We start from the raw sequence: 23,008 nt of genomic DNA on the forward strand, positions 1-23,008 counted from the left end.
TTTGTACAGTTGGTAAAAACGAGTTGACGAAGTCATAAAAATAGTCGTAAACTCTACTAAACGTTAAATTTACATGTTCCGACAATCAAAACAGGAATTTAAAACCTATTGGGGTAGATAAGGAACCAGGGCCCTGTTCAGGACCGTACAATGTAAGAATTGTTTCTTGTTTTGTAGTATATTTAAAAAAAGTTTATATAATAATTTATTTTAGATATACATAACCTGGTATTTTTTACAGAATATATATATATATTCAATCATATATATATATTACTCTGAGTAGGGCTATATCAATTGATTGTTGACATTTAGTATTTTAATTTATGACTTTACTATATCGGTTCTACAAACTATACTTGTGATTTTTTACTAAAGCTTCAAAAAATAGTTAGCTTTCTTTATAAGTTGTCTTTATAAATTATAGATTTATCTAATTTGTAGAATTAAGACTGTTTTTGTATACATATTTTCTCCGTTTTTGTTATTCTACACGTGCAATATGATCATATTTTTCTTTGATAATACTAAGAAAATATTTCAGTTTTAATTTCAGTTTATTTTCTTCTCCGGTATATATTGAATACATATATTGTACTATATGTAAAAAAATTGTTCTAGTTGTACATATATATATATATATGTATTTATAGTTAATCAAATTGAAAATGTATAGAACTTGTTTTCATCCTATTTACTGCTTTTACCAAATGAAACAAATACATTTCCTTTTAAAAATTAATTTATTTCTACATAAATAATATCGAGTGAAAATTATAAATTAATTTCTTCAAAAAATAGATTAAAAAAGAAATAAAAATCTAATTTACATTAATTTAAACTGTATCCAAACATATGTATGTATAATATACTAAGCACATTACTGAGTATTGTACGTAGCTTAAATTAAATATTTAAAAATTGATTGTTTTATTTCTTCATGTAAAAGTTTGTGTTAAAAAAAGTTATATATATATTTTTTAACGATTGTATATAGTAATTTCTAAAATTTATATTAAATAATTTTTTTTCTTTATCTTGGCAATTCTGATTTAGTGATACATTTATATACACATCAAAATTACTAACCTAGATTTATGTAAAGAATGAATAAATTTGTTTATTTTTAAGTTTATTTCCACTTTCATTTGGATGAAAAATTAATATAAATTTACACATTAAGTTGTTCACTCCATAGTTTTTACATAGTTGGTATTCATTGTGCCAATTTTCCATTCTCCAACAGCGCCCCCTTGGACATCCGTTTACATGGGTTTATATCTGATCTGTCTATAAGCTCGTCCGTTTCTTTTCCGGTGTATCAAAATGGTAGGGTGGTGCAGTGGCATTGTTATATTTATAAAATCAATAGAGTTTTGGTTTATTTGTGTTAATCGATATAAATAAAGTTGTTTATTAAATTTGAAAAATGTTAAAGTAAGTTAACATAAATTATTTTCTTTACAGGGTATCGATATAAACCACAAACACGATAGAAAGGTTCGGCGCACAGAACCTAAGTCGCAAGATGTCTACTTACGACTTCTCGTCAAAGTAAGTGTTTTACATGCATCTTTAAGTATATATATATTTTATTACCTCTTTAATTTTGTATCAGTTGTATTCTGTATTTTATTTACAAACTAACGCCACTCTTGTAACTTGTGTTGAAAATTAATTGTGTATTAGAACTGATCTAATACTATATTGTTGTCATAAACACGTGAGTTTTGAAACAGATAAATTTCTTTTGCGAACCGCACTCTGTGTCAGTACTATTATAGTCTGATCCAATTTGAACGTTCGCTAGAAAAATTTAGTCAACTTTCCTATTCCGTCTTTTTTCTTTATGTAAAAGACGATTATATTAGCTGACACAATGCTAATCAGAAAGTTTATAGAAGTTCATATTTCTTATTAAGAAATTATATATTATTGCGTTTTAATGCAAAGTTTGTACTGTTTTTTTTTATAATTTCGTAATGAAACTGGTAAAATATTATTGTGATTTTTTATCAAAGTATCTTTTTATACAATAAAAATATAGAAGTATATGGATTTATTTTTGTTATAGCTTTACCGTTTTCTGGCAAGACGTACGAATTCTAAGTTTAATAAGATTGTTCTTAAGAGACTTTTTATGAGTAAAATACACCGTCCTCCAATATCTCTTGCACGTATTGTCAGGTTTATGAAGAAACCTGGACGAGAAAATGCTATTGCAGTAATCGTTGGCACAGTGACGGATGACGCTAGGATTTTTGAAATTCCTAAACTTACAGTAAGCAATAGAAATAATTATCAGAATTTAATTTTGATTTTGTATAAATAAAATGTTATTTTGTATTTGCTTGAAAAAATTATTAATGTATAATTTCATAATTTTTTATAGGTATGTGCTCTACGTGTTACTGAAAGAGCTAGAGCACGTATATTAAAAGCTGGAGGCGAATTGATCACTTTTGATCAATTGGCATTACGTACACCTATTGGTGAGCGAACAGTTTTAATGCAAGGTCGTCGTAAAGCTCGTGAAGCAGTGAAACATTTTGGACCTGCACCTGGTGTACCACACTCTCATACAAAACCATTAGTACGCTCAAAGGGTCGAAAGTTTGAAAGAGCAAGGGGACGTAGGCGTAGTTGTGGTTATAAAAAATAAATTTTGTTTATTTGCCATCATTTATTGTACCACAACCTTACATTGACTTGCAATATTTAGACAGTTTGTCTATTTCTACATTCTTTCATATAGCAAGTTTAGTTAGCTGGAAAATAAATGTTGGCTTCATAACAACATTTTTATATGTTATTAATTCCTTCACTTTTTATGAAACGTACAATTGAAATTATAATTTCAAATAAGATGCAAATTTATATACACCTGTAAGTAATATTTCATGTTCCATTTTTGTTTTCTTCCGCATTTTCTATTAACTCTTCCGGTTTTTCTTCGTCGTCTGATTGTGTTTCTTCGGAAGCAGTAACATCTGGGAAGTATTGTTTTGATTCCTCTATGCCCTTTTCCAGATTTTCACTTACATGATAAGGTCCAATACCTGCAAATCCTAAAAACGCTTCACATCCTACTTTTTTTACAACACATACAAATATCTCGTATCTGGAAATCGACATTACATTTTTATTTTTAATTATAAATTTCAAATTTTTCTTAATATTTACCCTGTTCTTTCCCTTGTATTCAATTCAAATTCCGTAATATTCTTTGCTATAAGTTTTGCTTCTAGTGGCTTATCAGATTCAAAAATGCCAAAGTTAACTACTTCGTCTTCAAATTCTTGTAAGACCATTTTCAGCTCATTCTTTCTCATGTAGTCATATTTGAATACTACTATAGGTACCTTCGTAGTTTTATCTTCATACTTTAAAATTATAATATGTGACATATAATATTTATTTTAGACATATTAAAATTTAAAACTTACGTGATATGTAGTATTGGTATATGTTGGAAAAATAGTGCGAAAAACAATTGCCTTATTTCGACAATTTGGTGGTGTCCATACGATTGGAAAAATTTCATTTTCGCTTGTTATATACGCAGGACGATGTCGACCAGCGTAACTAAAGAAAAGAAGGAAATTGCTTAAATTTGGATTAATGTAAAAGTTAATTTTAGAATTGTTCTGCCACAAATCGTATTATTATGAAAGATATAATTTTAAATATTATATGTTCTATGTATTTACGTACCATTCTTCATTAAGAATTGTTTCCATATTGGGTAATTTCGGTTCTCCAAATAAAAGATTTAACAAATATTTATGAATATCAATTTCTGGCTTTGTTTCGCTAACTTTTAATCGCATAAACATACACTTCCCATCTAGAAGTAGTTGTTTAGCATTTGGTGATAATACGTAATGAGACTGTAAAATTGTTTAATTTGGAAAGTCTGCTTTTGAATAATTTTTGTTAGCGATATATTAAATATATTACTTCATTAAACATCGTAGATAGAATATCTTCATTGAGTCGTTTTCGTATTTCTTGTTCGACGGTGTAATTTCCTATTAGTATTTCTTCAACCAATTCTATGTACGGAGGGCTAGATCTTTTATCTCTTTTATGACATTCTTCATCCTTAAAAACCCACGGAAAAAGTAAAAGACAAGTTTCTTTGCTTAGTGAAGTAGTCAGATACAACATTTCGGCTTCATATCGTGCTATACCTTCCGCTTCTATATTAAATAGAAATTACAGGAAAATTTATTATTACAAATAATGAAAATTAGACATTTCATTGTAGTGTTATATTTATATATATCTAATAACCAATTAAAAAATAAAGCGTGCATTATGTGACTCCAGGACAATAGAGGTTTTTCTTTATATAAAATTTAAAGTAAATAAAGAAATAATGATTTATTTGTGTGTACGTGCAAGGTAATCGTTCTAGTAATATATCTGTATCTTTTTTTATGAGAGATCTTGCGAAACCTTTTCGAGCCTTCTTTGCCGTTTCTTTAGCTATTCTAGTTTCTTCAATAATTTTTAATCGTTTTATTTCTTCTGGACTTCTTTCCGATACATCTAAAGAAAACCTACACGTGTACGTTTATTTTAATAACTTCTATTTCAACAATGCTAATTTTTAATGGCTACTTGTTTTACTAAAAATTATGTATTTTACATACTCGTGTTCCTCGTTATTTTGTACTCGTTGCAATTCCATTGTTAATACTTTTAATAATTGTGGGCAGTCAGCACCAAATATAAGATTTACCATCCGACCATTCTAATAGGATTGCATTTATTGTAGCTTTAAAATTTATCTTAATTATATATTAAACTTACGTGTATGAACATCCATGTTGGTTCACTTTTCCCTTGAAAACGTTCTAAGTTCGTGATATAATCGCACATTGCCTATATTTATAGTAATATACAGTAATTATTTACTTAACATCTATAATTATTTACAATTATAAAATTACCATGGCGTAACTCAACGTATCTCCTCCAATTTCCATTTTGATTTTTTTAAGAGTGCTTACCATCCCTGTGCAGGGTCCACTCCATTCTGAATATATGTCGACCACTGAAAGATTATTAAAAACTTTACACGTAACATTTTTTAAGTTTCTATCCAAGCTCAGTTTTAAATAGGTAACTTATACATTCCTATTAACCCTGGTTTTGTAAGAAGCTTTTCCCAATCTTCGTTATTAGAAATTTCAGTTTGTAATGCCGCCGGTGTTGTCTTTTTGGCCATCTTTCGCGCAGTCTTTAAACCACCCTATGAAAAGTTAATCATTTTTGAGTTCTCAAACTCTAATAGTAATCTATTTAACATTTAATAGTCTTATCTAGTCTATCTAATATCTAATAGTAATCTATTTAAATAATATAAATAGTATAAATGATCGAAGATTTTAAATCATTTCACTTAAAGTACATGAACGGAATGAAATTTAAAAATTAATTATAATTTGCAATAATCGGAAGAACGCGGGTAAAGAGCAAAGTACCCTTTTTCGTCGCATCATGTTTGAAATATATTAAATTTTTTTTAGAATCAAGATATTTTGTTTTTTAATAACACTGGATTTAAGTTACTATTCCTTTGATCTGTCTCGAACGAAGTGCAGGGAGGAACTGTAGTAACGGAATATCTCGGAGGAGGAGGACCATTCCCTTCCGATTTATTGCACGGGGACGTCGGTGACATGGAGAACACGCAAACTTTACCGATTAAGTTGGATTCTCGCTGCACAAATACACGCACAGATAATTACAGTACACTAGTAGCCTAAGGATAATACGGTAAGAATTTCCTACATTTTCCTACCGACATGAAATATTAATGTTGCTCTAAATTCTGCAATTATAACTGCGTGTATCGGTACTATGGTTCATAAGGTAGCACGATTTATCGAGCTGCATGAATAGTTGCACGATAATCCTACTACATTATGAAGCTCCTGTCAAAAGATATAAATTTAATCATTGTACATATTAAATCGATTATGAGACAGCAGGAAAGCTATTTCTTTCTTTTCTATTTGAATGATGGATAGCGAGACCGCGTGTAATATATTACTTCCGTATTATTTTATGATAGTAGAAATTCACTTTCCTTTCCTTTTCGTGAAGAAATTTTCTTGTGGAAAAATCTTTCTCTATTTGATTTTATATTTTATTTTAAGAAATGTATATTTTAATTCCGGTTATTGCATTCTTTTTGGTTAAAAATACTACTGAAAACAAAACTTTGGATTACTAGAAACAATTAGGTCGTGTTTTCGTTACATATATTTACTTAATAAATCAAGAATCAAAGTAAATAAATTAAAACTTTGCTGATATTTGAGCGGCGTTGAAATGTGCCTTTTTTGTGATGTCACGAGTATGCCTTCTGCATGATTGTATACGTACTCGATCATGCTCTGGTGTGTACGCGCGCCAGTGCGGTGTTGTATAGCGAATTAAGAAAGCGAATTGTGTAGCACCGTCGCACACTTGTGACGTCACAATGTTCTTCGGGTATATTCGGTACGTGATCCGAAACGTTCGGATTGTTTAATTTTTAATTGCTTTTACGTTTAATAATTTTTGAAAAAAGAGAATACGTATCTGAAACTTTTGCTTCCTAAATTCATCTACATAATCAGTGAAAAATGAAATATGTTCCATTAAAAATTGTATACATTTATATCTTTCTCCCTCTTAAATTTATGTTTTGTCGCATAATTATATACCATGTAAAATGTTCGTGTCTACAAGTTTTACTTCTCTTTGCTAGATAATGACATAATTATGAAGTAACACGCAATATAGACATGCTAAAATTGCTCATGTTGAGGTTGTCTCATAGAGTGGATGAATTTATAATAGAAAATATATTGAAATAGGTATATCTTACTCTTACAGTGTTACAATATAATAGAAGAAGCTATGGTAGTATATATATAAATATATAAAGCAATAAAGCAAAAAGGACATTACCAAAAAGTTAACCTTGTAGCTCTAGCTGAAGGCTATAAGAAACATCAACAGAAATCTACTTATAGCTCTTCTGTTTCTAGTTCTTGTAAGCCAAAATAAAATTTATATTCAAGGACACAATAATATGGAGCTCCCTTTATTTCGATTTTTTTGTTTTACTAAATTCTATTCTCTTCATAACAGCGATTTCCAGGTCACGGATATACAAAAGAAGAGGTGTAGAGTTTTTCTTGAAGTAATTACTTCAACAGCTCAGTTAAAATTAGTGATATCTCTTAAGAATACAATAATATAGAATAAAATAAAATGTATATAAAAAAATATTTGTATTTATTTTTTGAAAATTATAGGCTTGATTAAATATGAAGTTTAAATTTGTTACTGTAACTCCTTAAATAAAAACTGTTATCAATATTATGTATGTATATTGTGGACATACCGATTTAATTTAAATAGTATTGTACTCCTAGGTGGCGTTATCACTAAGTCGTGGAATTTTATAAAAATACCGCTCTTGTAAAGTAATTTTTATGATAAAACACTAATGAATGCATCAGTATCCATGTAGAAAATAATGCATCGATTGATATAATATACATACATATGTATATATTCATAATTTCTTTCAATGGTAGCTTATGTTACACAAAATATATAACTTTATATTATATTCCTCACTAACATCATGGCATTTTGTTGTGTTATATTAAATATTTAATCAGCACTTTAAAACATAATAATAAAACGTGATAAAGATGATAATTTCATTTTGTAATATTCAGATATTTTAGCAGCATAACATTTCAGGTTGTACAATACAAACTTGTGCAGTGCTACCACTATAATAATAAATAAAATTATTTACGTTTTACATTAATGTATATTTAATTTATTTATTAGAATAGTCCTTTTAATTTTTTCAACATTCTTAAGTTAATCTTCATAACTTACATTTTTTCTTGCATTCTAGGATTGAGAAAGATGTTATGAAAAATTCTGTTGTTTATAATCAATGTAGAGCTATGTAGTTTTAGTTTAAATAGTTTTTCCATTAAAACAAAAGATATGATTAACACGCAATTATCCATTTACATATTTTGCATACACATTTACCGTTAATAATACAGATGAAATGAAATTTGAACATCGATTACGCCATCTAGATGTATTTTAGATACGAGTATTAGAGTTCGCTTTTCTCTTATTCTCCCCTCCTTTCCTACCATTTCCTTATCTGAATCAGCTGATTATTGTTTTCGTATTTTCAACGAATCTGACCGTTACAGTAGTTATGATACGTGATACCTTTTAACGAACGACTTTCCGGGAGAACCTCGTCGGCGCGTCAAAACGGAGAGCGGATCTGACGATCTCTTGCAATAAGGAACACCATCGACGCGCTTGAATATTTCGAACAAAAAGATTAACGTTTCGCGGGCGGGGTGACATCACTATCGTTTTCTGGTTGTGTTGTGTCAGTCACTTACAGAATGACGCAGTAGAAGGTCGTCTCAGAGATGGCGAGCTTCCCAGTATGAAAATACAATTTTATGGCGAGGTAAATCGGAGATTCTATTTTCTGTTAATTCAAAAACGATCGAAACGGAAAAAATTTGCTCGTAAGACAAATAACGACGGTCGGGAAAGGAGAGATGGCTTTGTTGTGAGAAACTGCCTTCTACCCCTTTGTTCGACGAAATGTCAGGGTCGTTATTTTAATGTCAGTGTTCATTTATTTTATTCAAATTTAATATATTCGTATTATTGCAACAGAGATCATGAAAGTTTTCGTTTCATCGTCTTTTGACATTTGTGTTTCTTTTTTACTAATCGTCCCTGAGTGTACACGACGAACAGCTGTAGTTGGATTGTGTAATATTCTTTAATAAGTAAAATAGATTCTCCCACTACTTTTCTGTTATTCATTTTTATATTATCAAATATACAGATATAATATTTCGTAAATTTCCTTATATAAATAATAACAATATCTTTGATTAATTATTTATTTCGTCGTTTTGCTTAATTTTTATCTGTTATATCTCATATTATTATTAATAGAAATGTGTGTTGCATATATTTGATATTTATGCAAATAAATTATGAATATGTAATGTATACAGATTCTTAATCTATATTTTTTGCACATTACTATACTTTTTAATTTAAATACCTGTTTTAGGTTTATATAATATGATATTTTGGTCTTTAAATTTACAAATTTTTCTGTTTTATATTAACACAATGTAAGTAATGTATCATAAATTTAAATTATGTTTCTTCAGAGATATTTATAATTGAAATATGACCTTGTTATATAGTGATTTTTGTTAACTTTAAATAAATTTTTAATGGGAAGATTTAACAACACAAAATATCGAGTTTATTGAGATTACAGTTCATTTATTGTTTGTGGAAATTATTAAAAATTGTTTGATCATTATATTTTTATAATAATAAATATAATAAAAATAAATGTACAATATTGTTTCTATATATTTATCCATAATGATATTAATATAATTTTCTTTTCTTCATGACTTAATAAATATTAGAAATGATTATGTAATTATTCTTTAATGCAGTAATATGTAGTTAATATTACTTTATATGTATTTATTGTTAGGTAAAAATATTCAGTTTGGGAAAGAAAAAATGTCTGCAGACTCTCCAAGGCGTGGTGTGCATAAAGGAGTACAAGTTGTATCACCTCAGCCAATAGTTGATCGTTCAATTATAGATAGTGTTGCAGGAATAATTAATGATATTGTTCCACAGGTTCGTACATTAAAATATTCTGTTGATGATCTTTTATTAAGATATATATTACATTGTTTAAATATAGGCTTATACTGGCACACCAAATTCTGAGAACAAAGAGTCTATATCATGGGCAAGGTTTGAGTATGCAGACATTAATGATCCTACCCTGTATCCAGACTACAATGAAGGCTCTAATACACCACCTTTATTATTGGTACTTGGCTATACAACTGGAGTTCAGGTTTGATCTTGTTCATTTGTCCTTTAAGTATTTACATTACTTGTGCAAAAGATTGTGTGTTAAAATAATTTTTTGCAATGTCTTTGGTGTTTTTTAAAAGTTATATGCAATTTAGACAGTCTTAAAGTAGGAAATATTCTTCAAAGAACATATATGAATATGTATCAATTGAAATATGATTTAAGTTAAGTGTACATATTAGATACTGAGCATGAGGGGCCTTTATAGATTTATCAAGTTTCTAATTATAGAACACTGTTCTTGTGTAGTAGCTTTAAAACTGTGTCTGTGTTTATGAATGACTTGAATCTTATTTTATCTAGGAGGCATAATATGTAAACAAGCACATTCATTATCAAAATAACAAGGTACATGTAGTTTGCAGAGATAATAATATGATATTTGAAGTTTGATCATATAAAAGAATTTATATATTTAAGTTGAGCATTTATGCTTTAAATTTTGTTTAGAAAACTCATAATTATTATAGAATATAATGTTGTATCTTATATTATAATGTTGTTTTAAAAGTGATATTGTAAAGTCAAAGTAACAAATATTATGTAATATAGGTATGGTTGATAGCAGCAACCGGAGAAGGAACTGAAGTGTTATCATGGCGACAAGGTGTTGTTCGTACTCTGAGAATTTTACCAAATCCAAAGACTGATGATGAACATGTTGATTTGTTTGAATTGAAACGGCCAATGGTAGCAATATGTGATTCAGCTGGACCTGGACCTCAATTTTGCAACATTAGTTTCATTTCATTAAAAACTGGGGAACAAGCTAAAAGCATAAAATTTAAAAATCCTGTTTGTGACATTTTGGTAAATAAACGATCCATAGTAGTAACATTTTTAGAAAAGATCGCGGTGTTTGATGCTCGAACATTGGAAGATGTATTAACAGTTACTACTTGCTATGCCAGTCCTGGTCCAAATCCAAATCCTGTTACTTTAGGCACAAGATGGCTTGCTTACAGGTAAAAATCCCCACGATTATAAAATCTTAGCAGTTATTTAAAGTAAATTACGTTTTGTTATAATAGAAAATATTTTTAGTGAAAAAAAGTTACTACCAGCAAAAAGAAGTAGCGGTGGTTGCGAAAGTGAAGGAGTTCAAAGTTATACAGCAACTGTTCTATATGCAGCAAAATCTTTAGGGAAAGGATTGCGTGGTTTGGGGGAAACAGTTGCATCCAGTTTAACTGGCAATTCAGTATCACCAGTAGTCATTAATAATACCAGCAGTGATGTAACTCAACCAGGAGTGATTACGATATTAGATCTCCAAGCAGCAAAAGAGGAGAAAGAATTAGACGATGCGAATATAGAGACTGTCGTTGCTCATTTTACTGCCCATAGTGATGCAATCGTTGCTATGACTTTTGATTTAAGTGGTGCATTGCTAATGACCGCTGACAAAAGGGGGCATGATTTTCATGTATTTAGAATTCAGCCACATCCAGGTGGTCCCACTTTGGCAGCAGTACATCATTTGTATATTCTACATCGTGGAGATACTACTGCGAAAGTGCAGGTACATATATCTTTAAATCAAATTTTAATGTCTGTGCTTTCAAGACTTTATGTATTTTAAAGATTCGTGTTTTATTATAATAGGATATGGCTTTTTCGAGTGATACTCGATGGGCTGCGATATCAACTGTGCGGGGCACTACTCATGTGTTTCCTGTTGCACCATATGGTGGACCAGTAGGAATACGAACTCATTCCACACCTCATGTTGTAAATAGACTTTCAAGATTTCATAGAAGTGCAGGTTTAATGGACGACGGTACCAGATCTCATTCTCCCGTATCTCATACAGAGTTGCCTTTGTCAGTGTATCCATATTCTAATCCAAGACTCCCTCCGTACCCTCATCCAACTGTACTACATCCTCTGGCACAGATACGACAACCATCTTCATTAAATCACATAAACAGTCAAGTTCAACAAAGGTAATTATTAATTATCTACGGAATTTACTATTATTGGGTAAATTTATTTGTCGTATATTATATAGCAGGCCACAGCAACGACAACGATTGCACTCGGACGATAGTGGAACATTACCATTAAAAATATGTGCTTGTTTTGCACCTCCAAGAGCTTGGATGTATGCGCAAAGGGAATCTACTGCAAAAGTTATGAAGAGAGCAGTTGATTCTTTGTTTATTATGGCATGTCACGGAAATATGATACAATATGATTTAGAACCCAAACCAGCTGCAGGTGAATAAAATATTAATTTAAGTCAGGATTAATGTCAATATATATTTATTATAATATATAAGTACTATTTAATGACACATTTTAGGTATACCAAAAGAAAAAGTATGTGACGATACGATGATAGAATTAGAGGTCGAAGCCAAAGGTCAATGGCCTCTTCTAAGATCTCCGAATACTTTAGAGATTGTACCACCTTTGCCAACGTCTAGCCCTTTACTAAATGTCAATATTATACCGAAAGACATTCAAGATGGCGATTTAGCGGAGGATCGTTGGTTAAGTCAAGTAGAAATTGTAACACACGCTGGTCCACATAGGCGACTTTGGATGGGACCTCAGTTTGTTTTTAAAACCTATAATGCAACTAGTGGGTTAGTTTTCTAGAGATGTAACATATGTAACATTGTTTTTAAGATTGTAACATCATTACAATAAAATTTTATTAATGTAGAGCTACTGTGAATCTTGTCGAAGCAGAGGCTGTTGAAATTGGAGTAACCGGTGGATCTCGTCCTGCGAGATCAAATCCAGTCAATATGCCGCATGCTGCATCCAGATCATTGGTACCTGTGGTTATTGATGGATCAGGAAGTAAGTTTATATTATTTATTAAATATTATATTAGCATATTTATTTTTGTTGTTAAGATTATATTTGTATTCATTTCATTTAATATTTGTACTGCACGTTCATGTGGGTTCCTTTTATTGTTTAGGCAGTTATGAGCAGTCTCCAAGATTTATGGAAGCGTATGGTGATCCCTTAGATAGTGAAAATGCTGGCGTTGGCGGTGGTGAAAATCAATTGAGAGAAGATTTGGCCGAAGCTATGTTAGAGACATCGATCGCACCACACCGTGCTCCAGGTAAGTAATCATTACATGGAACTTGTGATGCTTTGCTTTGAAGTAGAAGATCACGAATCCTGATATATCCCAATTGTCGATATTTCGTAAAATTTCTATACATTGTTGTAATTAGTAAGAAGAACAAAAGTATTCTATATGATTTGGATATTTGGAAACTTATATTTCTGAGTGCCTCAAATACGCGATTTTAATAGATTCTTGAATTTACGATTCTTACAATCGTGAAGATCTTCCTGCTAAATGCAGTAAAGTTAATTCCAACGCGACTAAATTAATTTTATCTCTTTAAACGATCATCACTGATTTCAATTACGTCTTGATGGGAAAAATTGTAAAACACAAAATATAGATCACGTTTTACTTTATTCTAGAAACTTGTAATTTGAATTTGTGGGAGTATTTGATAATTTTTCCAAGCACGTATTTTTAAATACGGATACGATACTCGTGCTTTCTGCATTTGGTGACGGATGATTGTTAGATTGTAAGTTTGTGTGGATACAGAACTGGCCAGAGGCAGGTATCTCCGTTTCCCCCCCTCCCCTTTATCAATATTACATCTAATCACTAACAGCGATACATTTTATCAACGTCTACCCTTTAAGTCGAGGTAAATAGTTGCAAATGGCTGCGGGCAGTCGCAGTTATTAATCCTATAAGAATCTTTTCCTTTTTGAAGTACCAATGAACACGAAAGAAATTACATAGGTTGAAAGCAACTGTTCTAACTTGTTCTCTTTACAATGTACCATTCGATCTCGACACGTATATTGTGACGTGAAGTTTGTGTTTTTGTGGTGTGCAGTGTGACGACTCGGATCGAGTATATATATAATATATATATATATATCAGCTTTACATTAGAAGTCAAGATTAATTACTCTTTTATTTTCTCTCTTTCTCTTTCACGTACCCCGTTCTCGTAACTCTGTATTTCCTCACGATGCAACATTTGAATTAGTATTCGATGATGTCACTTAAAATCTCTCTCCATTGCCGAACCGTATCGAGAACAGTAATACCTCATTATACCTTAGGCGATGCATCTCATAAAAAAGGCCAAACAAAAAAACAAACAAGGGAGATATTGTGACTCGATATTGATACCTGCCAACGGCTTTTTCTGTTACTAGGGAGGCGATCGGTATTTGAGAGGGTGGGTCAACCGGTAACTAAAGTCGTCAACCCTCTGGGCACCGTGATTACTGTATCGGCCGATGAGGAGGACATTATCTCCAGTCAGGAGTTCGATTTCGCGGAGGAGAGCCACGTGCCGGAACCACCTAGGAGCGTGTGCGCCGAAGAAGGTCCGGCTTCTCTCGGCGATTTCGAGCCGGAGAGTCAAACTCTGCGCGATCTCACCGAGATCTGCGCGGAAATGCGTTCAGCTGGCGAGCCTGCGATCGACAGCGTGCCGGATGAGAACATCTGTGAGGTGAAGGAGAGAAAAGCGTTGTGCGTCGAGATCGCTTCCATTACGAACCCTGGGAACTCTACTATTGACTTCGAGAAAGAAGAAGCTTTCCGCGATGTACCGACCAGCTTGAGTCTATGCGTAGAACAGGGTGAAATCCCCAGCAGTCCTATGACCCAGGCAAAGGAAGCTGCTTGGTGCAGGAAAGTTGATAAAAGGGAAGACAGAGGGGTTCACGAGAGGAACGTATCCGAGGCACAATACGTAGTCAACTATGATGAGGATAATGTAGTTTTGATGGAAAATAAGGCAGCTCATGAAAAAAAGAATACGTTGGTACATTGTAAAACTGAGAGTAAAAAAATTTGCGAGTTTGGAAAGGTTGCGAAGAAGTCGGAGAAGGTCGGGTCCTCTGTATGCTCTAATAAACAAACCGAGACTAAGAAGTATATTCTAAAAGAACACGGAGATAGTATCATTATTGAAGACATTACTTGCGACGATTCTAAGAATAATTGCAGCCAGAAGGTAGGCTGCGGAAAAAGCGTGATCGAAGATACGGACAGTAAAAATTCTGAAAGTAAAAGCAGAGAGTATTCGAAAGAAACTGTAATTGGGAAATGTAAAAACAAATCAAAGTCTTCCATGGCTCAGAATTACAAAGAAAAAGTTGAATTTCTTGTGGAAAGCAAAAGTTCGTTGAAGCAGGTAGAACCGATCATAGAAATGGATGTTGTAATCGAAGAAACCGATAAGAAGAAAGATTTCAAGCCGACCATAAGTGCGGATGTATTAACTAAAGAAACCGATAAATATAAATCATCGACATCGGATTCGAACGACGATTTCAGTTCCAGTGAATATCACATCGTCGATACACCTTGTTGCAGCAAACATGGTACTTCGATTCAGTCCGACGAAGACATTGAACATATCCAAAGCTCCGAGATCACTCAATTACAGCAGGCTGAATGCATCGACAGCGATAAATGTGTGGACGTGATAAGTTGCGCAGGTTCTTCACCTATTATGCAGAGGAAGAACAGCAAGAATACGATATCTGATGACGATATAGAGTACATACATGCTTCTGAACTAGTAGAAATATCTGACAAAATTTGCAAAGAAGATTTGAAGTTTGAAATTATTAAAACTAGTGATAGTGAATCGACCACGACAAGGAGTAAACCTTCATCGTCTGACGACGATATGGAACACATACACCATTCGGACGTCTATGATGTACCATCTGAAAGAGCTAAGGATGCGTGTGAAAGAAGCACGAGGAGATCTCAGGAGATTACAGCAGAATCAGCGTTGGCATCTAAGAATGCTAAGAAGACAAAGGATATCGTGGTGATCGAAAGCGACACATCGGATGCTGATGTGACTGTAATCTTTAAACCGGTTGATAGTTGGAAGAATAAGAGTACAGAGAGAAAAGAGGAATTGGAAGAATCTGATAACACAAAAGATATCCCGACTACTGAAAATGTTAGTCCATTAAGAAAAACTAAAGTTCGTTCCGCTAAAACATCTTCAAACGTCGCATCCAAACGATCGCAAGCAGGAATCGAGATAATCGACATCGACGCGATGCAGAAAGCTGAGATGAAAGTACTAACCGATACTACATCTGTTTCTGAATGTAAGATCCTCGCTGGACCCGAGGTCTGTGGGACTCGTGCAAAGAAGTATCGGAAGAGTAAGAAAGCCACCAACGAAAGCAACGTACAAATTTCCGAAGCTTCTATCGAGCCTGTAAAACCTGTCGAAGATGTTTTAAAGGAATCAAGCTCGCAAGAGCCGTTGCCTGAATTTTCCTGGAGCGCTGTAGTAAAGAAGAAAAATGATTTTCCCGTGGCTGAGTCAGAAACGCGAAGAGAAGATAAAGTCGAGGATGATAAGCTGAAAACTGAATCATTCAATCCTATCGAAGTCTCGTCGTGCACGCCTATCTTGGAGAAAATAGAATCTTTGAAGAAGAAGATACACGAGTCTTCGTTGAGAAAGAATTTAGACAAAAAGAGTTCGAGTTCTCAGATGGTAGACAAAGTTCGAGAGTGTAACTTGGAATTATATCCTGAAGAGGAAATTTCCTGGAGCTCCATCGTCAAGAAGAAAAATACTTTCTCTGCTGAAAATGAGACAAAGAAGGAATCTGACCTCGATCCAATAGCGGAAGACGCGAGCAATGAAGAAAGGAAAATTTGTCGAAAAGAGGAATCTTTGACTGATCCATCCTCAACGATGGTGGATCAATTGAAAGAAGCTGTTAAGGAAACAACCGTGGAAGAACCATTTGTACATGCAACAGAAGAATCTGGGAGTTTCATCGTTAAGAAAAAACCTGTCTCCATCGCAGAAAGCGAGTCTACGAGAAAAAAAATTGTTGAACAGAAAATTCACAAAAAGCTGGATCTACCGACCAATTTGTCGGAAATTAAAAATGAGCACGAGACAAACTCATCTGCAAGTGAAAGCATCTCATCCGAGAAAGTTTCGAAATTAGAAGCTGTAAGCGAGATCGATGAAAAAGTTCCAAACGATTCAAACAAGTGGAATGTCGGTGGACCGTTGGTAGGTGCAACGTTTACGAAAGAAGATTCCTTGGAACCTGAAAGAGATACCGAGCTAGAGAAGAGGAGCGATTCGGAGCAGGAGATCGTGCCTGAACGTTCGACTTCTTCGGACGAGTTGAACCCAAACGTGGTGCTCACGAACGTCGAAGGAGAGTATTCGGGTCGTGAGACAGCTGAGAGGAGCGCGACGAATACCTCAGTTTGCGCCACGTCCAAGAAAGGCAATAGGTCGAAGAAAAAAAAACGCAGATGAGTAGAGGATTGCATGGATGTACCTAGGGCCAGCCTTGCCCTTTACATACTCCTGATGCAAGTAACTGGAGTTGATTAGCAGGAGTATAAACCGGGAACAATTCGCGTTTCCGATTTTCATTCTAATCAAGTTAGCATGCTCGTTTTATCGAAAAACAATTATCTTAGGAAGCACGTGTTATATAATCACTTTTCACGAGTGGAACAAGCTGTAGCTCCGTTTTCATGGAACGACAAGTGTCTGGCATCTTGTCAGATTTGATATTTTTGAAAATATTTTCTAAAAAAAAAAGAGGAATTATCGAACAAATAGAAATAACAGTAGTACATATATGTTGATTTAGTAACCGCGTTAGAAAAGAATCAACATGAAATAACGTTCTAGAGGCACTCGATGAAATTTCTTATGATAATAACAAGGGCAAGGCTGTAATCATTGGATTTACGTTCGCTAATATTCGAGTCGAATTTGTGGAACAAATAAACAATTGGAAATAATACACACACACACACACACACGCGCGCGCGCGCGCGCCAGATATACACTTAACACTCAGCCAACCGCGCGCTCCGCAGCGAGCTATACGTTTCCACCGCGCTCGGACAAGCCAACCTATACGCTGTCCATCGTGCATTTTTCCAAGTATCAAGGACTAATATTCACTACTTAAAAAACAAAGAAGTCTAAAAGTTATTTAAATGGTTAATTATTTTTCGCGGTAATGATTTTACTTATTTCACATATTGTTTATACAAAATATTAAATTAAAAGTATATATTAAAAGTATAAAAAAATATAGGTAAAATTAAAAACATTAAAGATAAAACGAGTTGACCGTGAAATTAAAAATTTATAATACATTTTAATATTTTTTTGCAGTGTAGTATCGTTTGATTATAACTTTATTTAGTTATAATTGATAGTGTAACTTGTTAATTAACTTTAACACCACTAAATTGGTGTATTTTATTATATACCGTACTTTATAAAAGTAGAAAAAGTGGCGCAATTAATTGGGAACAATTCCAGGTAAACAGTAACTGATAATAACAAAAAAAAAAAAAAAACACGTTGCTAAAGTAAAAAAGGGAGATCTCTCGGTTCGGTCACGCAACGATGTTCTTCACAGAGGGGAGATCTCCCTATTCGGTTGGCTAAGTGTTAAAATAAGACAAAAAAACTTCTATATACAAAGTATATCATATGGGGCCTACTTCAAGAGTGGACAGAAGGCATAAAAACAATGAGAAGGGTTCATCTCAACATATGTTTTATCTGACCTTGTTTCAAATTTATAGCCATTTTTCGTTTTAAATCCATAACTGCCTATCTTCATTGAAGATGGTCCATACTTAATGGCCACCCGCGATCTGTATTATTCGACATACACGTGGAATTTTTGAAAAATTGCGAAATTCTTTGACACAACGAAGGTAGTCATTTCATTGAACAGTTGCGGATTATTGAAATGTTAAAGTGGCTATAAATTCGAAAGAAAGCCAGATCGGACTCATGTCCATATGAGAACTTTTTTCATTGTTTTTGTGCCGCCTGTTCACTCCTGCAGTGGGTTCCACATATTGTGATGCACCATGTATATATAAATATATATATATATATATATATACATACATACACATAGATATCTAAAGGAAAATCAAAACAAGAAAAAATGAGAAAAAAAATGAAACACATATATCGATTTCTGTTCCGACTGCCTTACATCGACGTCGAGTCGAACGAGAATGCGTTGTACGTTGTCCGTGTGGTGCATACGAGAAGTGTTCTAGCTTTTTATTACGATCAATGAAATTCAAATGAAACGGACGAATCGATTCGTAGCCATTCACCGGTAATTTAAGCACTTTGAATACTTCTTTAATACGGCGACTGCGATTCGTACTGTTAAAGGATTTTCACGTTATTAGTTCCAAGAATCTTTATTTATAAATGATATGAAACTTTCTGGAGAAAGAGAATAGAGAAGATCAAAATTTTACTACTTTTTATTGGCAATATAATGAACAAATTTCTTTAATCTGACATGGTTTTTACATAATAAGCATGTACAGCCCTAATACAAAGAATGTACAGTAGTATTTTTATGAATATATTATGTGCGATATACAAAACTTTTTAAAATTTCACTATCATTGTAGTGACACCAGTATCGTGATTGCATTTCTAAAATTTGAAAACCAAATTAATCCAAAACTATATATAAAAGTAACAAGACATTTCTTGCAAACATAACACTTAATAAAAAATTACTATGCAACATGAATCATGGTTTTAAACATACAGTTAGTACTAAAGATAGTCTCATTACTTATTGCGTCTTGTTAATAACCGCAATAGTCGTGTCTCATTACAATGTTAATAAAATTTCAAAATGTTTTTTTATAAAACATACAATATATTCACAAAAAGTTTCCATAAGTGTTCAAATATTATTGTGAGCTACTGTAGTTACAAGGACGGAAAAGTGGAAATTCTCATTCTAAAATTGAATTTTAAAATTGAATTTAATTGCATTTATATGATAATGAATATAAATTGGTTAAACGTTATCATTTCCTATTTTGCTATCAAAAATCTATTATTTAGGAAAAAGAAAAAGGAACAGAGAAAAAAGAAAAAAAAGAAGATATTGAGAACTAATAGCACGAGCAAATTGTATACATATGGGCGGTTCAGAAGAAGCCGCATTGATCAACTCTATAAGTTGAAAAATATAGAAAAGTGATGTTATAAACACTGTTTCTTAGATTTGCCTTAAAGTTTACTATTATTTGTGTCATCTTCTTGTGATAAATGAATTTAAAAATTGAACATTAATCATGAATTTATGTAGTGAAATTATATAAATTAACAAAAAGTGGAATTCGATCAGTGTGGCTTTTCACGGATTCATTATAATACACGTTTCGGTTTAGCACAAAGCTACTCGCATCCGCCTCCATACAAAAATGTGTCCGATCGAGATCGTCGCGCTTGTCTCTATTTTTTATATCCGCCGTCGAGACATGCTTTCCATGAAAGCCATCCGCAATATATTTTCACGGATCCAGAGGAAATTTGTTCGAACGGATTAATCGCGTTTAACGAATGAAAACTTCCCTCTGGCTGTTCCGAGTTCTCCGGGAATTTTAACGATTTGTTTATGCAACAGCCCTGTATATTGCGAAGTGAGACGTCTATTTCTAATATAGTAAAAGATCGAGTTTCGCTAAGTGGTGTTCAGACTTGGATAAAATTAGCTGAAAAATCATTGTTCTTCGTTTTTGTCGATTATTATATCGACCGTTGTATATCCGAACGAGGAAATGGTCTTTGGTTGATATTCGAGGAAACTTTTTTTTCTGAATGAAAGAAATTCGTTAATAACGCGTAGTTTAGGAAAGGTATCGGTAGAATGAAACGTATAAAATAAGTGTTATATAAAGTATACCTAAATTGTATTACATTGCGTTATATATATATGCGTATCTACGTATAAAAATTCGACTATTTTGCAAAAAAATTTGCTTTTGAATCCAAAGGATTTTAGTTGATTTGTGATACAAATCGTGCGAAACAAGCGAACATTCACTGCATATTTTATTGTGAAGATCATCGATGGTATAAATCCATAATTCATATAATGATTGGATGTTTGTCGTGTAATATCGATGTGCGTAAAGTACGAGAATAATAATTCTTGCATCGTATACGAACAAGAGTTTGTCGTGTAATATCGATGTGCGTAAAGTACGAGAGTAATAATTCTTGCATTGTATACGAGCAAGGGTTTGTCATGTAATATCGATGTGCGTAAAGTACGAGCGTAATATTTCTTGCATTGTATACGAGCAAGAGTTTGAAAAGGGAAACGGGATTCTGTATGTATGTCATATCGATCCAGAATCTCGGTTCCAGTATGCTAGATAATCTTTTCATTTGTCGTACCTGGTTACGTACGCAAGTTCTTGGTTCTCTTCAAAAGCTTTCGAATTTATAATATTTAATATCTTAGTAGTTTCTGTTCACTAAGGACGCAACAGATAAATTCATCCCATTGATTCAATTCTCGAGATTACTACGTTTATCGTGTGGTAGATGTCAGTGGCTTCAGAAACTTTTCGAAATTGTAAATACTCGAGGTTCTTGCTACAATCTCTTACCTCGATATCTTTTCGATACAATTTCTGCGTAAGTATTAGATCACACGAACGATAAAATAGCATATATATATATTTTTGACACGTTTCATCACAGATAACTACCCTCTTTAAACCCGTAACCGCGAATTAGGTGTTGCTAGGTAATCTTGGAAAAAAAGGAGAAAGAATTCCTGAAGAGCCAAAGATGGGTTGTAATCGATTAGTTGCATAAGCGGAAACGTTAGTAGTGTGGGGACTATAGTTTTATTTTCAGCACATTAATAATCCAAATGACATGTAATTTCGTGAATAATACCTTATGCCGCAGAATTGTTCGTTTAGTTTCACGGAGAAGATGTTAGTATCGCGGATCCTTAGTGAAAATAGGTATCTTAGAACAATTTTAACAAATACACAATAGCACTGTACAGTGGTATTACGCGAATCGAGAAATATAGTTATTATTTTTACGTTCTATTTAATACTTTCACGGAGAAGAGGTTCTCATTTCATATAAGGTATTTTGTAGTTAGTGGTATAATCGGTAAAGGGTTGATTCTACACGAAGAAGGGACTTTGTTTCCGAGAAAATTGACTTAAAATATTTGCCTGGTATATCTGAGTCAACCTTCGCTTGATTTTTATCTATGGAGCAATATTAAATTCATTGTGTATTCCGAAGAAATTAAAAGTATTATACAATCAAAATATATGATTGTTTTAGAGTTCGAGCAAAATTTTAGTCTATCTTCTTGGCTTATTTTTTCATGCAGAATTACCGCTTTCTGATTGTACCAACGATCAAAGAAAATCGGGAAGTCTTTGACCAGGATCTTCGACTCTATTACTTAGTCCAATTCTTTTCTGTACGTTTCCCTGTTTTTTTTCTACAAGTAATCATGTTCTATTTATATGTTTTCTTTCAAAGGGTTTGGCCACAATCTCTGATATCTCTTCTTTCTTCCTTCCTTTTGTGTTCTTTTGCTTTTTGTTGAACATTTCGATTACCGATTGATTGAAACCACTCTCGTGTTTAATAGAGAATCATGTGTCGAGCAACAAATCGATTGTTCGTTTATATAGATATAAATATATATAAATATATATATATATATAACTTCTAACTCGTTAGAGTTTGTTGCTAGTACAAATGGAAAACGATGAGATCTTTTCGGTGGAACGAACAAGGTCTCTTTTCGAGGATTTAGCCGTGAGATTTAGTACAAAGCTTCTAATCATCACTTTCGTCCTCGTAAATGCTGTGATTATGTTTCGTGATTCACTGTATGTATTCGCTGCTACGTCGAGGGAAACGATATTTCATCATATTTTCCCTCTTTATTTTTTTTTCATAAAGAAACAACGAACAAAAATGTCGAAAGTAGGTGCAATGCTTTAACAATGATATCGTTCTTCAAGCTTATTTTTATTAGAATTTCAACGACGAATTTCTTATTAGAATTTCTTTAATTCCTTTACTGAAGGGAGAAGTTTTCTTTACGAGTGTAGTATGTAAAAATGATGGAATGTATTTAT

At 32.8% G+C, this 23,008-nt stretch overlaps 3 protein-coding genes and 1 long non-coding RNA gene across 6 annotated transcripts; 3 read left to right on the forward strand and 1 right to left on the reverse strand.

Annotated features, from left to right (window-relative positions):
* The first annotated feature begins 7 nt into the window (after positions 1-7).
* On the forward strand, positions 8-2,799 carry LOC122577734 (60S ribosomal protein L18). Its single transcript, XM_043749259.1, has 5 exons — positions 8-152; positions 1,247-1,329; positions 1,468-1,554; positions 2,075-2,281; positions 2,393-2,799. Exons 2-5 carry the CDS (start codon positions 1,327-1,329, stop codon positions 2,660-2,662), a joined length of 567 nt encoding a protein of 188 aa, XP_043605194.1. The 5' UTR covers positions 8-152; positions 1,247-1,326; the 3' UTR covers positions 2,663-2,799.
* Positions 2,669-6,772, reverse strand: LOC122577729. Its single transcript, XM_043749250.1, has 10 exons — positions 5,146-6,772; positions 4,959-5,062; positions 4,819-4,890; positions 4,659-4,759; positions 4,462-4,565; positions 3,961-4,202; positions 3,715-3,890; positions 3,447-3,585; positions 3,184-3,383; positions 2,669-3,121 (listed from the first exon to the last, which is right to left on the reverse strand). Exons 1-10 carry the CDS (start codon positions 5,234-5,236, stop codon positions 2,899-2,901), a joined length of 1,452 nt encoding a protein of 483 aa, XP_043605185.1. The 5' UTR covers positions 5,237-6,772; the 3' UTR covers positions 2,669-2,898.
* On the forward strand, positions 5,657-7,336 carry LOC122577737. Its single transcript, XR_006320410.1, has 2 exons — positions 5,657-5,787; positions 6,767-7,336. It is a non-coding gene; the product is annotated as an uncharacterized LOC122577737 (long non-coding RNA).
* A 938-nt stretch (positions 7,337-8,274) lies between these two features.
* LOC122577718 (titin homolog) lies at positions 8,275-17,628 on the forward strand. Of its 3 annotated transcripts, none has more exons than XM_043749226.1 (11): positions 8,275-8,527; positions 9,596-9,747; positions 9,815-9,973; positions 10,546-10,958; positions 11,038-11,515; positions 11,599-11,939; positions 12,005-12,213; positions 12,299-12,584; positions 12,665-12,804; positions 12,929-13,078; positions 14,215-17,628. In XM_043749226.1, the coding sequence occupies exons 2-11, from the start codon at positions 9,625-9,627 to the stop codon at positions 17,328-17,330; spliced, it is 5,415 nt and encodes a 1,804-aa protein (XP_043605161.1). In that variant the 5' UTR covers positions 8,275-8,527; positions 9,596-9,624; the 3' UTR covers positions 17,331-17,628. The 3 variants fall into 3 exon arrangements, with proteins under 3 accessions (XP_043605161.1, XP_043605162.1, XP_043605163.1); XM_043749227.1 differs by having other exon boundaries at positions 12,008-12,213; XM_043749228.1 differs by lacking the exons at positions 8,275-8,527; positions 9,596-9,747; positions 9,815-9,973 and adding an exon at positions 10,013-10,341.
* The last annotated feature ends 5,380 nt before the right edge of the window (positions 17,629-23,008 follow it).

Source organism: Bombus pyrosoma, linkage group LG2 (genome assembly GCF_014825855.1).
Source record: "Bombus pyrosoma isolate SC7728 linkage group LG2, ASM1482585v1, whole genome shotgun sequence".
Taxonomy (NCBI): domain Eukaryota; kingdom Metazoa; phylum Arthropoda; class Insecta; order Hymenoptera; family Apidae; genus Bombus; species Bombus pyrosoma.

Bases quoted from the DNA above. Each gene is read 5' to 3' on its own strand.
- LOC122577734 (XM_043749259.1), top strand. The intron at 1,555-2,074 runs GTAAGTGTTTTA...TTTTTGTTATAG, and splicing joins ACTTACGACTTCTCGTCAAA to CTTTACCGTTTTCTGGCAAG. The intron at 2,282-2,392 runs GTAAGCAATAGA...AATTTTTTATAG, and splicing joins TTGAAATTCCTAAACTTACA to GTATGTGCTCTACGTGTTAC.
- LOC122577729 (XM_043749250.1), bottom strand. From the start codon at position 5,236: ATGGCCAAAAAGACAACACCGGCGGCATTACAAACTGAAATTTCTAAT. The intron at 4,566-4,658 runs GTATGTAAAATA...GTACACGTGTAG, and splicing joins CAAAATAACGAGGAACACGA to GTTTTCTTTAGATGTATCGG. The intron at 3,586-3,714 runs GTACGTAAATAC...TCTTTTCTTTAG, and splicing joins ACAATTCTTAATGAAGAATG to TTACGCTGGTCGACATCGTC.
- LOC122577718 (XM_043749226.1), top strand. From the start codon at position 9,625: ATGTCTGCAGACTCTCCAAGGCGTGGTGTGCATAAAGGAGTACAAGTT. The intron at 11,940-12,004 runs GTAATTATTAAT...TATATTATATAG, and splicing joins AACAGTCAAGTTCAACAAAG to CAGGCCACAGCAACGACAAC. The intron at 12,585-12,664 runs GTTAGTTTTCTA...TTATTAATGTAG, and splicing joins ACCTATAATGCAACTAGTGG to AGCTACTGTGAATCTTGTCG.